This window comes from Pygoscelis adeliae, unplaced genomic scaffold (genome assembly GCF_000699105.1).
Source record: "Pygoscelis adeliae isolate BGI_AS28 unplaced genomic scaffold, ASM69910v1 Scaffold286, whole genome shotgun sequence".
Lineage (NCBI taxonomy): Eukaryota > Metazoa > Chordata > Aves > Sphenisciformes > Spheniscidae > Pygoscelis > Pygoscelis adeliae.
Window position 1 is genome coordinate 7,734,228 of NW_008825076.1, and position 14,401 is coordinate 7,748,628.

At 53.1% G+C, this 14,401-nt stretch overlaps 1 protein-coding gene across 1 annotated transcript in view; it reads right to left on the reverse strand.

Annotated features, from left to right (window-relative positions):
* LAMA5 (laminin, alpha 5) overlaps nucleotides 1-14,401 on the reverse strand; it is a 53,184-nt gene that overhangs the window by 13,618 nt on the left and 25,165 nt on the right. The window contains 24 exon segments of the mRNA XM_009326801.1: nucleotides 195-375; nucleotides 876-976; nucleotides 1,544-1,758; nucleotides 2,204-2,284; nucleotides 2,508-2,635; nucleotides 2,922-3,035; nucleotides 3,597-3,827; nucleotides 4,092-4,175; nucleotides 4,261-4,362; nucleotides 4,543-4,704; nucleotides 5,105-5,245; nucleotides 5,823-5,967; nucleotides 6,191-6,395; nucleotides 6,629-6,840; nucleotides 7,131-7,246; nucleotides 8,057-8,196; nucleotides 8,391-8,517; nucleotides 8,939-9,140; nucleotides 9,652-9,749; nucleotides 10,275-10,383; nucleotides 10,965-11,125; nucleotides 11,484-11,637; nucleotides 12,388-12,494; nucleotides 12,596-12,738. Coding sequence (XP_009325076.1) covers nucleotides 195-375; nucleotides 876-976; nucleotides 1,544-1,758; nucleotides 2,204-2,284; nucleotides 2,508-2,635; nucleotides 2,922-3,035; nucleotides 3,597-3,827; nucleotides 4,092-4,175; nucleotides 4,261-4,362; nucleotides 4,543-4,704; nucleotides 5,105-5,245; nucleotides 5,823-5,967; nucleotides 6,191-6,395; nucleotides 6,629-6,840; nucleotides 7,131-7,246; nucleotides 8,057-8,196; nucleotides 8,391-8,517; nucleotides 8,939-9,140; nucleotides 9,652-9,749; nucleotides 10,275-10,383; nucleotides 10,965-11,125; nucleotides 11,484-11,637; nucleotides 12,388-12,494; nucleotides 12,596-12,738 — 3,459 coding nt within the window.

Here is a 14,401-nt window from a genome sequence, read left to right on the forward strand (position 1 = left end):
AGCTGTGCAATTGCATCCCTGCTTATCTACACGCCACTGCTGGGGGTTTCCCTGTGCAACCTAGCAACATGCACAGGAACTCAGATAGCAGTCAGTTGTTTTCCACCTTTAACAATTCAATTAGCACACGTGCCACCAATGCTTTGTCCCACTCCTCCACGTGTGGGACCCAACACCCGGGAAGCAGGACTCACTTGTACAGCCGCTCTCGCTGAAGCCCCAGTAGCCCGGGGCGCACTGCTGGCAGCGTGAGCCGCTGACGCCAGGCAGGCAGCTGCACTGGCCAGTCTGTGCATGGCAACTGCTCCCCACGGCACCGACATCGCAGTCACACCTCCGGCAGCTGAAGCATCCCTCGAAGCCGTAGTACCCATCCTAGGGAAAAGCAGAACAGTGGGTGCCCTGTTCAGCAAGAGGGCATGCGTGCCTCCCTCCTGGAGCAGGCCGAGGCGATGTGGGACACCAGTCTTGCTTTCTAGGAGTGTTTTGGCCACCACAAAACTCCTATCAACATGGCAAAGGTGTGGAGCTGCAATAAGAGCCCAGACACACCGCAGCACTGCCCTGCAAACCTGCCCTTGCCCTGCAACGCCCACACTGGATGCATGCAGGGAAATGGGGTTTATTGCAGTTTCCCAAAGGGTACCACATTACTGCCCAGGCTGCAGCTGAACACTGCCTCCATCGCTGGCTGCCAGATCTTTAATAGGCTTTCACCATGCCTAGGCAGCTCATGCAAATCCAGTCTTAACCACCTGGCTGCCAGCGCAGCTTCCAGCACTGCTCCGCTCACAGGCCTGGGGACGACACACCGGGGCTGCCCCTCGTCCCTGTGCCAAGGACAGGCACCATCCCAGTATGCAGACGGCCCTCACCTCACAGCGGTCGCAGTGCTGGCCTGTCACTCCAGTCTTGCAGAAGCACTGGCCGGTTTGTGGATGGCACGACTCTGTCCCACAAGGCGAACAGTTGCACGCTGCCAGGGAAAAATACAGCCAGTTATATGCCAAGGAGGCTGCTCACCCACTCACAAACCTTATTCCTGACAGGGAATCCTATTTCTCCCTTATCTGTAACAGTCAGAGCAAAGACAGAGCCTCCCTCCTCTTGGATTTGCTCCTGCCGACAACTTATTCCCATGACACCTGCCCAGGGCAGATTCCCTTCTGTGAGCTGCAATTTGGCTGCTGTTCCTCAAAGGGAGATGAGCAGTGCTGGGAGTGGGCTGTGCAAACCCACACTCCCGAGGGAGTGCCAGCACTGCTGCTGCAGTAGCTGCTCGGGGAAAGACCGTTCCAGCCTGGGTGTGGTTTGGCAGCTCGCATTCGAGGGGTGGATTGGAGGTTATGGAGTTGTGATGCTGGAGGGCAGGTTTTTGGAGTTGTGTTTTTTCTTATTATTGCCTTTGGAGGATGCCTGCAATGTGTGCAACCAAGCGCGTGACTCATCGGGGCAATGCACAGCCTGGCTAAGGTGCTAAACATGTCCACGGTCGGTCTGTCCATCTTCCTCCCCCCCAGTGCTTGCTGCCTGCCCCACTCACGTGTGCAGTTCTTGGCTGCCACTGCATCCCCGTAGTAGCCAGGGGTGCAGACCTCGCACCGCGCACCGGCCGTGTGGTGCATGCACCCCGTGCAGGCGCCTGTCAGGGAGTCACAGCTGCTGAACAACATGTTGGGATCTGTGTTCCCACTGCAGTCGCAGGGCTGGCACGAGCTGCCAATCACCAAGGGATTGCCGTAGTATCCTGGGGCACACCTGGAGAAATACAGCAAGTTAAAACACAGCCAGGCATTGAGGGGGATCCCCACAGCTCATGCTGGCACCATGCTTCAGTCTTGTGCAATTATAACAGTGCAAGCATCCAACAGTTTTAACTGCTGCAACCCTCAGGGATCTCAAAGCACTTTGTGTTTTGCCTCACGGTACCCCTGAAAGGTGCCTTTATACAGATTGCAAGTCAAGGCAAAGCACAACCAAGACATACACCCACAGTAACACAATATATCAGCAGTGGAGACAGCAAAAGGGCGTTTGCAGTCTGAAAAGGAGTGAAAGAAATCCTGCCAGAGCAAAGCACACAAGGCAGAGCCAACCATTTCCTTTGCAGTCTCTACTGGGACAACTTCACTTCTGCCACAGCAGTGGCTGCACGGGAATTGGGTGTGCACGGCCTCAGAAACATGGGTGCCATCATCCTTACCGCTCACAGTTGGGTCCAGCATAGCCAGGCTTGCAGAGACACTGCGTGTTGGAGCCCTTGTGGACACAACCGACGGCAAAACTGAAATGACAAGGGGTGAACAGGAAGATGCAGTTACCTCTGACATCCTGCCAGGGGAGCTGATCACTCGGTGTGGGCTGCTGGAGCCTTGGGTAAGAGGCCATGGACAAGGCTGGCATTGGGACACCTGCCAGTGCCAAGCCAATGCCCTGATGTGGCACAGCGTGGTTCCCAGTGGTTAAACAGTGAAGCCAAATAGACAATCCCACCCAAGGGTGCTTACTTGTTGGAGGCAACTGAAAGAGGGCACGGACATCCAACACACTGTAGGCGTTCTTCGGCAGAGTGGCTGCCCACGTAGCCATCCTTGCATCGCTCACAGTGGTCTCCCTCTGTGTTGTGCTGGCAGTTCTGCAAGGAAAAGGCAGGCTGCAGGCTCAGCACTGACAGCAAGAAATGATGGGTTGCACAAAGAATTCCCCACCAGATATCTGGATGCTTCAGTCCTTCCTCTTTCCCAGAACTGTCTTTCACCCTAAGCTGACCCTGAGTGGGACCACTCCTGAAATGGCACATGCAGCTAATGCTCCAATTCAGGCACAGTCCTGCCAGCTCAGTTAGTATGTGAAGAGCTTTTTAATCACATGCTACAGACCTTATAACTCCAAAATATCACGCTGTTTCACTGTTTACTTACAAGGCATATCCCAGAGCCCGGCAGGCACTGATCTGAGTGGCCGTTGCAATGACATGGGATGCATTTTCCCAGAAAGAGCCCCTTGGTGTCCCTGTAGTAACCTGGAGCACATTCCTGAGGACAGAGAAAAAGACGGAGATCTGAAAAACAGCCCAATACATTCAGGCAAAGCAAAGAGACCAATTTAGTTTCCATGACAGAATTCCCACAGGGTCATACTGATGGAGAAGAGATTAAAAGCAACAACAAAGATTTTTCAGTGCAGCTCCTTCCTGCTCCTTGTCAGAGAGAAGGACCTATTCCAAGGTACTGCATGCACTTAATTTTGGTCTGCACCACCTGAATGATTTCTCCATCATGCCTCTTCCAAGACAGCAGACACAGCTAACGCACCTCTCCCAGGTGCGCTGTGCTGTGGTGGGAGGGGAGCCAGGAGCGGGCTGGTGTGGGGGAGCCCGGGAGATGTTGTTCCTTTCTCCGGCACAACCTGAGCTGTAATTTCAACTGAAGCCCTCAGGGGTTGGCTTGGAAGCTGGTACTCTGGCACCACTGCTTTGCACAAGTGTCCAAACGCCACAGCTGCCACCCACACCAAGCACAAGGGGTGGCTGAGACCCAAAATGTGACTGTTTGACTCCCCCCTGCCTGGAGCAGCACGTCTGCTTTCACCCTTACCTGGCAGGAGTCTCCCTGGTAGTTAGCTGGGCAAAAGCACAGCTCCACGTTGCTGGCACGGATGCCCGTAGCTGTATCTGTTGCCATCTCCAGGACCACGCGGCGCAGGGACACGGAGGAAGAGAGCTGGGAGAAGAGCGCCCGGATCTGCAGCTGTTCCAGGTTTGCCAGCACCATCATGAGCTCCTCTCTAGACACAGGGTTGTGTGTCTCTGTGTGCCTGAACTTACCCTAGTGGGAGAAGACCTGACATTACTGGCAGGAAGCACAGGCACCTGAACATCCACAGCCCAGCTTTCACTTCCCTGCTGCTGAGATGTCTCCCCTTTGCACAGCTAAAAAAGCCCCTGGATCTTCACAGACAGTTCTGCTGCAATAGGCAGCACCTAAAATACTGAGCTCAAAGCAATTGTCCCTTCTGTCTACATGCTAGTCTTGTCCCTTCAGTAGCATCTGAGCATTTAACTTGGTACACACTTGCGTGTGCAAACTCACCTCCACCAGCTGCAGCTGGCCTTCATATACCTCCCCTGGGGAAGGGTAGGTGCCTTCCAGAAACATGATGCTCATCTGATTTCCCTGGGAAAAGCAAGGAAGGTGTCAGTCACCACCTCATCCTGCTCATGCATTAGCAGGGGGCACCAAGGAATTTCTCGGGTTGCACCTTCAGGATCACATCTGGGCGGGACTCCATGGGAATGAACACGTCACCCCTCCGTGGGTCAGAGTGAAGCTCGTAGCGCAGGTGCCCACCGTAGGAGGAAACCTAAGGGAGAGCCGAATTGCATGTGTTGCTGCAAGTCCACACCACTGAGCTGGGTCAGAGCTGTCCATGTTCCACCAGAGGGTGCGCAATGCCTGCATGTCAGCGGGCATGCTGCTGGCACACGTGTTGGTGGGGTCAGGGATGTGCATGACTGCTGGTCCAGCTGCCACTGGCTCTTACCCGGTCCCCGAGGTAGGAGCTGGGTGCAACCCAGTAGAGCTCCTGGTAGGCATCTGGGAGGTTCCTGAGATCAGCACGGAGGAGCTGCTCCTGCAGGCTCAGAGTCGTCGGCACCTCCTGGCGGTCACTGCTCAGCAAGAGCCACCCGTTCATGTCGATGAACTGTGGGGGAAGAGCAACCGTAGATCTTCTGGTGGAGCTACAGAATGTATTTGGGTGCTGATGCTTCAGAAGAGCAAGTCCCAGAGCAGCAGAAATGATGATAACAGGCTCACAATCTCACATGCATCCTGATAAAGCCACTAGAAAGCTGAGCACCACCCCTGCCTCCTGCCTGGCACAGTCCCCCCATGCCATGATTTTCCACCCTATGAGACCCCAGAGACTAGGAAAAGGGGCTGAAAGCGGGAGATGGGCACAGGGAGACAAAGATAACCCTCCTCACAGTGTATCTTCCAGAGGGGTAGGATTAATGCAGGACAGAGACCCTAGGGCAGCAGGGAGCCAGGCAGACGGGAACACAACTGAACTGCAGGCTCTGGTGGCCCCCGGGCCCTCTCACCTCAGCTCGGTGCTTCTCAGCACTGCGGCAGCGATCGGTCGCACCAAAACAGAAACACTTGGTGCAGCCCTTGGGGTTGCTGGCATCCAAAGAAAATGTCCCCAGGCGGCACTGGTCACACCTCAGGCCCTCCACATTCTCCTGGAAGACAAGCAAAGCTCAACAGCGTCAGCAGCTCCTCACTAGACCTTAGTGGAGGACAGAGACAGCCATATGAGTGATCAAAGCACAATCATGTGATGCTGAAAGACAATTAAACAGTCCCCGAACATGTTTGCTTGCACGCCACCATGAAACATTAAATTCACCTGGAGAAAGCACTTGTGAGCCCTGCAAAGGGGCTGGAGCAGGTAGCTCAGCAGCAGTTTAGGTTACTCTGCTGTCACACAGAAGCAGGAGGAGTCAACAGGGCTTTACCTGCAACGGGCTCTGACACAGGGCTGGACTCAGACTGCCTGTCTCCGCAGTGACAGCCCGAAGTAGGCCTTCATGGCCAGGAAAGATGGGGAGAAGGAGTCTTTCAGGGTGCTCTGAACCCACAACCACATGGGGTGGGCTGGCTGCAGCTCAGCACACAGGCATTCTCCTTCTCAAGCTCTGCTCCCTCCTGCCCCACGCCAGACACCCACAGCCTCCCCAGGCTGAACCAGCTGTATTGCCAGAGCAGGAGAGTTGAGCCGAGCAGAAACACACCACGTGAAGGCATCAAAGGACTGACCTTGCAGTGACACTGCCCCGTGACTGGGTCACACACGCTTGCTTCGGTGCCAGCCTGGTGGCAGTCACACCGCCAGCAGTTGGGGTAGTGGTAGAAGCCGGGGGCACAGAGGTCACACTGTCGCCCTATGATATTGGGCTTGCACCTGGATGGGACGCAAGAGCCGCAGCATTAGAAACCTCCGCCTCGTGCTGCTGTGCAGGGAGCAGCCGGGCTTTCAGAGCTTCACCCGCACTGGCAGGGACACAGTGCTGATGAGGACTTCCCTGTCCTGCACGTTTCCTCCCTGCAACCGGCCGACGAGTCCCATCACTCCAGCAGGGACCAGGGATGCTGCCAGACGTGCCCTGTGCCGGGACCTCCCTCACCTGCACTGCCCACTGTCCACGTCGCAGCCCGGCTCTGTCAGCTCCTGCACGCCGGGCCGAGAGCAATTGCAGTCCTCACAGCCGATGAGGGGGTGGCAGCCGAAGGTCTGGGGCTCGCAGACGACGCACTCCGGCTTCAGGGTGTGTGGAGGGCAGATGCACTGCCCTGTCACTTCATCGCAGAGACGTGTCCCGCAGTCGCAGGCTGGAAGGGGCAGAAAAGGGGCTGTGTTTGGGGGAGCAAGACCCAGGCAGCCCAAGGAGAGCATGAGGCAATGGATGCAGAGCTCAACTGCTCTGCGGGCAGCTGGGCTGTTTTCATGCAAGTGGAGCCATTACAGGGCTGGAAAATGCAGCCATTTCCCAAATCAGCCTCAGCCCTGTAAGAGGCAAAACAGCAAGTGCTGGGAAAGCAGAGCAGGAGATGGGACAACTCACGCCTGCAGTTGGGGAAGCCCCAGTAGCCGGTGGCACAACGGGAGCACTCTCGCCCGATGACGTTGGACTTGCAGGGACACTGCCCGCCGAAGGGCTCGCACTGGCTGCCCCGTGCCCCTGCCTCGTGGCACCGGCAGGGCTGTGCCCCATTGTTGTAGAAGAGGGAGAGCGAGATGGCAGAGTCGCGGCAGAACCTCGATGATGTGCTGGGGCTGCAGGGGAAGGCAGGAGGAATCACTGTGCTGCACACCCCCACAGCCTCCCCACCACTCCAAAATCCAGCAGGATCTCCTGCAGCAACGGGTAGTGAATTAGTGGGAGGGACAGCCCTGTGACACTGAGATCCCCCAAATACTCACAGGTTTGGTCATTAGATAAGGAAAGCCTTAACCAGACCCCTCCCCTGCCACACACAGGGCCCGTGAAGGGAAGGGGTTTTTGCTCCCTGAGGAGTGTGCAGACCATGGACAGCAGAGCAGCCACCCACAGCCAAGGGTCTCACTTGATGTAGAAGCTGTTGATGCCACAGCTGCTGATGAAATCGTAGGACTTGTCCAGGGGTTCCTCCTGCAGGTACTGAGAGCTGTAGCTGTCTTCAGGCACTACAAGGATGTAATCCTGCAAAGCAAGGACAAGATGGGTGAGCCAGGCTGCTTAGCTGAGCCAGACAGATGCAGTCCAAAATGAGCTCACTTAGAAGTCCAAATGCACCAACTTCTCATCAGCTCATCCCTTGCTGGGACAGAACATAACACACAAAGTGCCCAAGTACTTGAAAGACCAGCGTCTACCTCTCTATTAGGGTCTGCCCATCAGGGTCCATCTACTCTAATGCTCCATGTGGGAATTGGCACTTCTGGAGTTCACTGGAGTAAAAAAAGGCAGGATACCCCAAAAGGGCAGCACTGGCTGTGCTTCAGCACAGAGGCAGGCAGTCACTGTCATCTCAAACTCCTAGACATGAAGGCACTTGGGTTCCAATTCTGTCTTTCAGCCATTTATCCAAATTTTGGTCAATCTTCTAGTCCTGTTACCTGAGGATAACAAGGGCTACCTGCTCCCATGACGAGACCTGCCTGGACAAACAATGCTATGCAGGTGCAAAATATTGCTGGGGCAGAAATAAGGCTTATTCTGGATTATCACAAGCTATGTGTGCAAAGCAACAGCTTCAACTCCTGCCTTGTTTTGGTATCAAAACCACATGGTGAAAAATAACTGTCATATACAGATCCTGTCTCTGAGAATTCTGCCCTCAATTCTACACCACTAAGGTTGCAGATGGCAACTTTCTAGGGTAGCTCAGAACCTGAGTGATGGTGGGAAACATTCCTGTAGTCCACAGTGACAAAAATTCCCAAGGACAAACTCCGGCCCTGCTGGAGCCTGGTCCAGCTTGCCCTGGGAGCTTCCTGGAGAGAGGCTCACCAGCCACAGCTGCTTGCCCTCTGGCACTCGAACAACCACAGTCAGATCATTATCAGTAACATCCAGGATAATTTGGTCCTCGGAAACTACCAGGCTCCGGCACCCGTAGCCATGTGGGCAGAAAGTAGCATTGGTCTGACCTGAAAAGACAACAAACGTATTGGTCCCACATTTCCCTTGCAGCCCCCATCACACCCTCCCAGTTTGGAAGAGATGAGTCAGTCTCGCTTCATCTTTGCACTCCTCAGGGAACCCGCAGTTACCCTCTGGCAGGAAAAACTTTCCAGGGCTTCTGCCTACCAGCAGCTTCCCCCAGGTCCCCCGCTCTTCTCACCTTGCCAGATACGCCCACCATTGATTAACACTTCCACAGGGAAGGTGGGATGGTTGGGCTGGTAGTAGTGTAGGATGAAAGCATAGCGTCCCAGGGTCTGGATCCGGCTGTTAAACACAACAGCAGCCTGGCCCAAAACAGGAGAACAAAGAGACAAAACCCCACATCTTACGGCTGCACTCACAGCTGGGATATTTTTTTATTGTTGCACAAATTTGTGCTCTTATTGCACAGCTGTCAGGTCTTGAGACTTTTGGTAAACCAATCCCCCTCGTCTCCACACTCCCCCCCCCTCTAATGGTGCTACCTGCAAAGCTTTTCCTGGGAGCCCAGAGAACCAAGCAGGGTGGGATGGAGCTAAGACAAGACAGTCCACAGGAATTACAGGTTCAGTGACAAGTTTAAAGTCCTGATTAAATTCTGAAAATGCTAATTGCTAAATTGCTAATTGCTAAAGCTACTGAATGGAGAAGGAAGACTTCTCTGTGCCCCAGGTGTCTGGTGTCACAGCACCAGCAAACCAGCCCAACCCATACCCGTGCCACTACCTGTGGTGGTTGCAGGAGGATGAGCTCTGTGGTGGGGTCCACTGCTGTGGGAGGCCGAGGTGCAGGTTCCACTGGGACCCCGGCTGGAGCCATGTGGACCGCCTGAGCCAGGGGGACATCAGGAGCGATGGGCAGAGCCTGGCCCCCCTCCAAAATGATCAACTGAGAAAGTTTCAGGAACCTTGAGGGAACACAGGAGCTGCTGCAAGACAAGGAGAAAACGGGATGTAAAGATCTCCGACAAGGAAAGAGAGAGACTATGGGGGTCGTGGCAGCGGAAGCAGGCCCTGTAACATCTGGCAGATTATGAAGCATGCCTGCCAAGGGAGAGCTTTCTACCAGGACCCCTGAGGCCTTGCACAAGCTAATTTCTGTGCAAATATTGATTCAAAGCAGTGTCAAGAATTCAGGTACAGTGAGTTTCTCTTGCTGATGTGAGCAAGCACAGGAAAGGCTATTCAGGATGACACTTGAGTGTCTGCCACAGGAGGCAGTGTGGTGTTCAGGTAAAGGACCAGCAGCCTGACTTCCAGTCCTTACTTCATTGCTGCCTGCTCAGTGGACACGGGCAAGGCGCTTCGCCTCAGCCACAGATTTCTTTTTTCCTGGGTCAAGAACTGAAAAGGCTCCAAACTTGAGGGAAGTGGGGTAAGCAATTGCTTTTGGAAACAGCCACATTCATGCTAAAACCCTGAGGGACCCGAGACCCTTACCTGTTGGATGAAAACGTGCCGTGGACACTGATGCAATGCACCTTTGGCTCAATGAACTCCATGGTGAACTGTGCAGCAGGTATGAGGTACACTTTGTGCTGCCGCACATGAAAGAGAGAGTTGGCTGGTTACATGACAGCCTCTGCCACTGGGAGCCTACAGCAGTTTTTGTGCCCACCAGTGATCAAGGCTGACCACACTAAGCACCTCCTCATCAGACACGTCAGCTAATGCATGGCAGGTCACGCCTCTCCCTACTGCCCCTTCTTCCTTGGCATAAGCCCTAAGGTGTTTAAAAGCTCCACATATTTATGGGATTGTTCTATCCTTGGCTAAGCAACTTTGAATGCCTTCAAGGTAAAATAGAAAGAAGCACTGCTACACTGCTGCAGAGCTCCCTCTGCAAAGAGCAGCTTCTTCTCCCCATCTCCAAAATCCCAGTCCCATGATCTACTTCAGAACACACCACTGACCATGTTCTCCACCTTGGACTGCTCATGACATAGACTAAGATCTAGTATCCAGTCCAAACAGGACTAGAAAACCCTTCTACAGGTTAGGTACCGCTCCTGCCTCTCCTCCTTGCAACCTGCAAACAGAGCTGCCCTCGCAGGGAGCCTTACCAGGAAGAAGTCAGCCAGATCAGAGGTGAACCGAATGGTAGCCTCCGAGGTAAGTTCAAATGTTGCCATGCGGCTCTGGGAATCTACAGCAATCCCTCGACAAAGGAAACTGTAAGAGAAACACAGATTTTGAAGCCAGCCTTGAGCTGGGTCATGACCCATTTCTTGTCTTGCCAGCTATGGGTCCTGAAGGTATTTATACAAAGTGCCTGTAAATCTTTTGATGCTTTTTCTGGCAAGTCATAAGAGTGAGGTTTCCCAAGGACACCCCAGACATTTGTTTCCTACTGCAAACGTTGCAGTCTGAAGTCAGACACTTTTACAGTAAGGCAGAGGGTTTCACCCACACCAACAGCTTCAATAAACCTGCCCATAGGCCATTCCCTAAATCAGGGCCCCTACCAATGTACCCAGCTGTAAACGGGAGCAACAGATCATCTCCTGGGAGAGGCATTAGAGGACTACGTTGGCACAGGTAGTGTGCCAGGGATGCCATGTATTTCCCAGGGATAGACAGTCACTAAAATCCATGTCCAGCTAGAATGAGTTTGGACATACACAGCTTAGATGTACAACGCTGAGGCATTGCTTTGTTCATGTGATAAAGCAGAAAAAGCTCAGCTGGGGTGGCCTGTCCTTGCTCTGTTGGAGAAGGACCAAACCCTTTCTCTTTCTCAGAGCTGACCATACCTGTAGACACACGGGTAGAAGATGAATGTAGCCTGCTGCATGGTTAAGTGCGGTGAGCTCACAGCAATGCCCACCACCTGCAAAGCATTGGTGTTGACGTACTCCACCACCAGCACGTATTTCCCAGGCTGGGCAATAGGCAGGGAGAGCTGGACTTCCACCTGGAGGACAGAGGGATGACTGAGTGAGGGTCTCCTGTTCCACCACCCATAGTGAATGTGTTCAGGATGCCTGTGCTACAAACCAGCCTCCTCTGCAGCTGAGGGGACAACGGGCCAACTCTTACCATATACCACGCGTGTCCTTGCAAGCCCTTTGCACGTGAAACACTGCTTTTGGGTGCCTTGAGCAACAGGGCATGCAAGCACACAGCTGCAAGACTGATGGGGCAACAGGGGGGTGTACATGGGTGCAAAGCCCTTCTGCTAATCTGCCCAGGGGTATGTAAAGCACCAGATAGGAGCAGAGGGATGAGTGCTGCAGTGCCCACACAAGGGATGAAACAGAAGCGCCACTCACATCGGTGCCGCTGCATGTCGCCATCCGGGGATGGGAGGGGCTGAGCTGCTCTGTGGGACACACTCTGGGTAACCGGTTGTCCAGCCTGCACACCGCATCCACCCCTGACGCAGCAGGGAAGCCGTCCACAGACAGGTACTTATACAAGAGGCAGCTAAAAACATTAAGAAAAAAATTGCAAAGTACGGTTGTTACATCGTGATTGTAAGAGTCAAGAGCACCCATGCAGCCTGATCCCAGCAAGATTTGCAAAAGGCTTTGGTCCAACATGAAGGCTCCACTGCCCAAAGGAACATCTCTGGTTTTATTATTTATTATTATTATTTATTTTATTTTATTTATTATAGGATCCATGACGGCAGTAACAACAAACAACTACTCCCCTTGCAATGTGCTTTATCTTGGGGATCATTGCTATAGTGGAGGGGACAACTGATGTCCAGAACACAACCAGCCTTCCTGCCAAGATGGACAGAGAGGTCCTGAGCAGAGCAAGCAGATGCACTGAGATGCTCTAAGCACTAACAGACTCTGCTCATTCATTTTAAATAGTCCAGCAAGACCTAACTCATTGTAGCCATTTTCCAGGGCTGCTGACTAACATGCAACCCGGCACTGGGAACCCAGCCTAGCAGAGGAGAGGGCTATGGTCTTACTGGGTGAGTTGGCCCTCCAGGGTCCATGAGGACACACAGACTGACTGTGCCATGGATGAGGAGATCTATGCATTGGCTCTCTGGGACAGCACAGGTTCAGCGGGCTTTATCAACCATGGCAAAGTGCTCCACTAAGCAGTTTTATTGCATCCAGACCCTCACAGAGTGTGGACTGTATATATTTCTTAACCCCAGGCCAAGAGGAGCTGAGTAGGTCCCACACAACACAAAGACGTGGAGATCCTTACTTCTGGGTGGCTTGTTCTGGGGCTGGCTGGTAGGTACATGGCTCCGTGACCTTTAGCTGCAGTATTGGAGCTTCATAGTATGAGCTGGGTAGCAAAACCAGATAGTCCTAGAAGGAGAGATGGGAGAGTTGGTTATGTTTGGGACACTTGCCCCCAGGGAGCTGCTGAAGCCCCCTGTGGTGGATGGAGCACAGGGGCTGGTCCTTACCAGCAGCACACCCTCTGCTTCAACAACCAGAGACCAGGTGTTGGGGTTGAGTACGAAGGGCTCCCCAAAGCTGTTCTGGGGGACGGTGACAAAGGCTGGCTCTGTGCTGGGAGCAAAGACAATCTGCTTGGTCTGCTCTGTACCTGGAGTGGGAGGGATGAGAGGCTGTGAAGGGACTGGGATGGAAGAACTGGAGCTGCAAATAGGAGGCTACACTCAGGGAAGCAGCTCTGTAGTGCAGCGGGGAGTCCCGGCCTCCTGGTCTCTTGGCGCTGCTGTAGCAGATGCACCACAATCCCACACTGTCCCGTAAGAGAGACATCCACTCTGAATCTGCTCAGTAGCTTAATGGAAGAAAAAAAATAAATCACTGCAATCCTTAATGCTAATCCACAGCTCTCAGTGTGCTCTGCATCCCCGGACTGCAAAGCACGGAGTATTGCATGCCAAGGAATGTTTTGCCAGCTAGAGAAGGAAGGAACTCATCTGTGAAGAATTTATTCTGAGACCGACAAAAAGAATTGCCCAGATACGTTCTTCCTTAGAGATATTCTGACCCCAGCTCCACAGGCGAGATACCTGTCTTCTGGCAAACTCTCAGATCCCCAAGCTGTGCTCCTGTCTTTCTTGCCAGCCACAGACTCTGCACCTGAGATTTAGACATTAATTTTAACTGACAGGACAGAACGGGTTTAAGGCCTGATCCTGCTGCCATTGAACAGCTCCTTGGCTCAGCTGACACAGTCCCATAACCTCTGAGTTCATTAACTTTGGATGCAGTAACAATACAGCACCTAGAAGCAGACTGTCTGCCTGTCTAGCAGTCTCAGGAGCATTTTGAAGAGCACGGGTGAGAAGGATTCACTGAGTATGGCTGCATGGCGAGCAGATGAGATGAAGGAGGAAGTGGGGAATGCGGCACGCTGACTGTCCTGGTGTGGTACATGGACATCAAGGCATAATGCAGAGGACCAGAAGCTAAAGCAAGGGCTTGTGTTACTGCTGGGATGGGTCAGCCCCTTCCCATGTGTGCTAGCTCTGTGACATGCCTGGCATCAGCTGAGGCCGAGCCCTTGCTTTCTCAGATGGGAAGCAGAGGTGAGGATGCGAGGAATGAAGAGATTTCCCTGAACAGGCAATGGGGTAGATTTCTTGACAAGCTGAAGTTTCACATCCCTTTGAGACGGTACACAACTCAAACTGAGATGGCTTCTAGAGGTGGGGTGGGAGAAACCGGTCTGCAAATCACATACTTGGAAAAGGCTTCCCTTTTTGCATGTCACATCTTCCAACTTATCTTCTTTCCGGGCTGCTTGTCCTTTACCATGTGAAGCCCATTCCACCCGGGCAGAAGGTGGCTCAGCATTTCTGGAGCCTATCTGGCCTATCAAGGAAGCTGCCCTCCCAGATCCCATTGCTGGTGTGTCAGTCTGGCAGCTTGCCTTCAGCACTAGAAAAATCAAATGTTGCTTCTGAGCAAGGAGGGAAATACATTATAAGGCAAATGAGCTCTGCTGCTGGACAGATTAAATACTTCCTGACCTTTGGTGGGATCCTAAAGCATGAGCATGGCTTATGCTTCTCTTGTCTTTCTGCTGCGCAATATGACTGGCCATAAAAATAACCAGCTATTTTTCCCCTCAAAAAAAAGTATAAAAATAATATCTTGGCATTTCAAACCTTGCATATCACATCAAAGGCAAAATACCTTCTACGTCAATTCAAGACAGAGGAGAGAACTTCACACACTGATAAATTAGGTGCTGGTGTCAACAGCCTTGTGCTGTGCACGTATGGTCTGGAGGA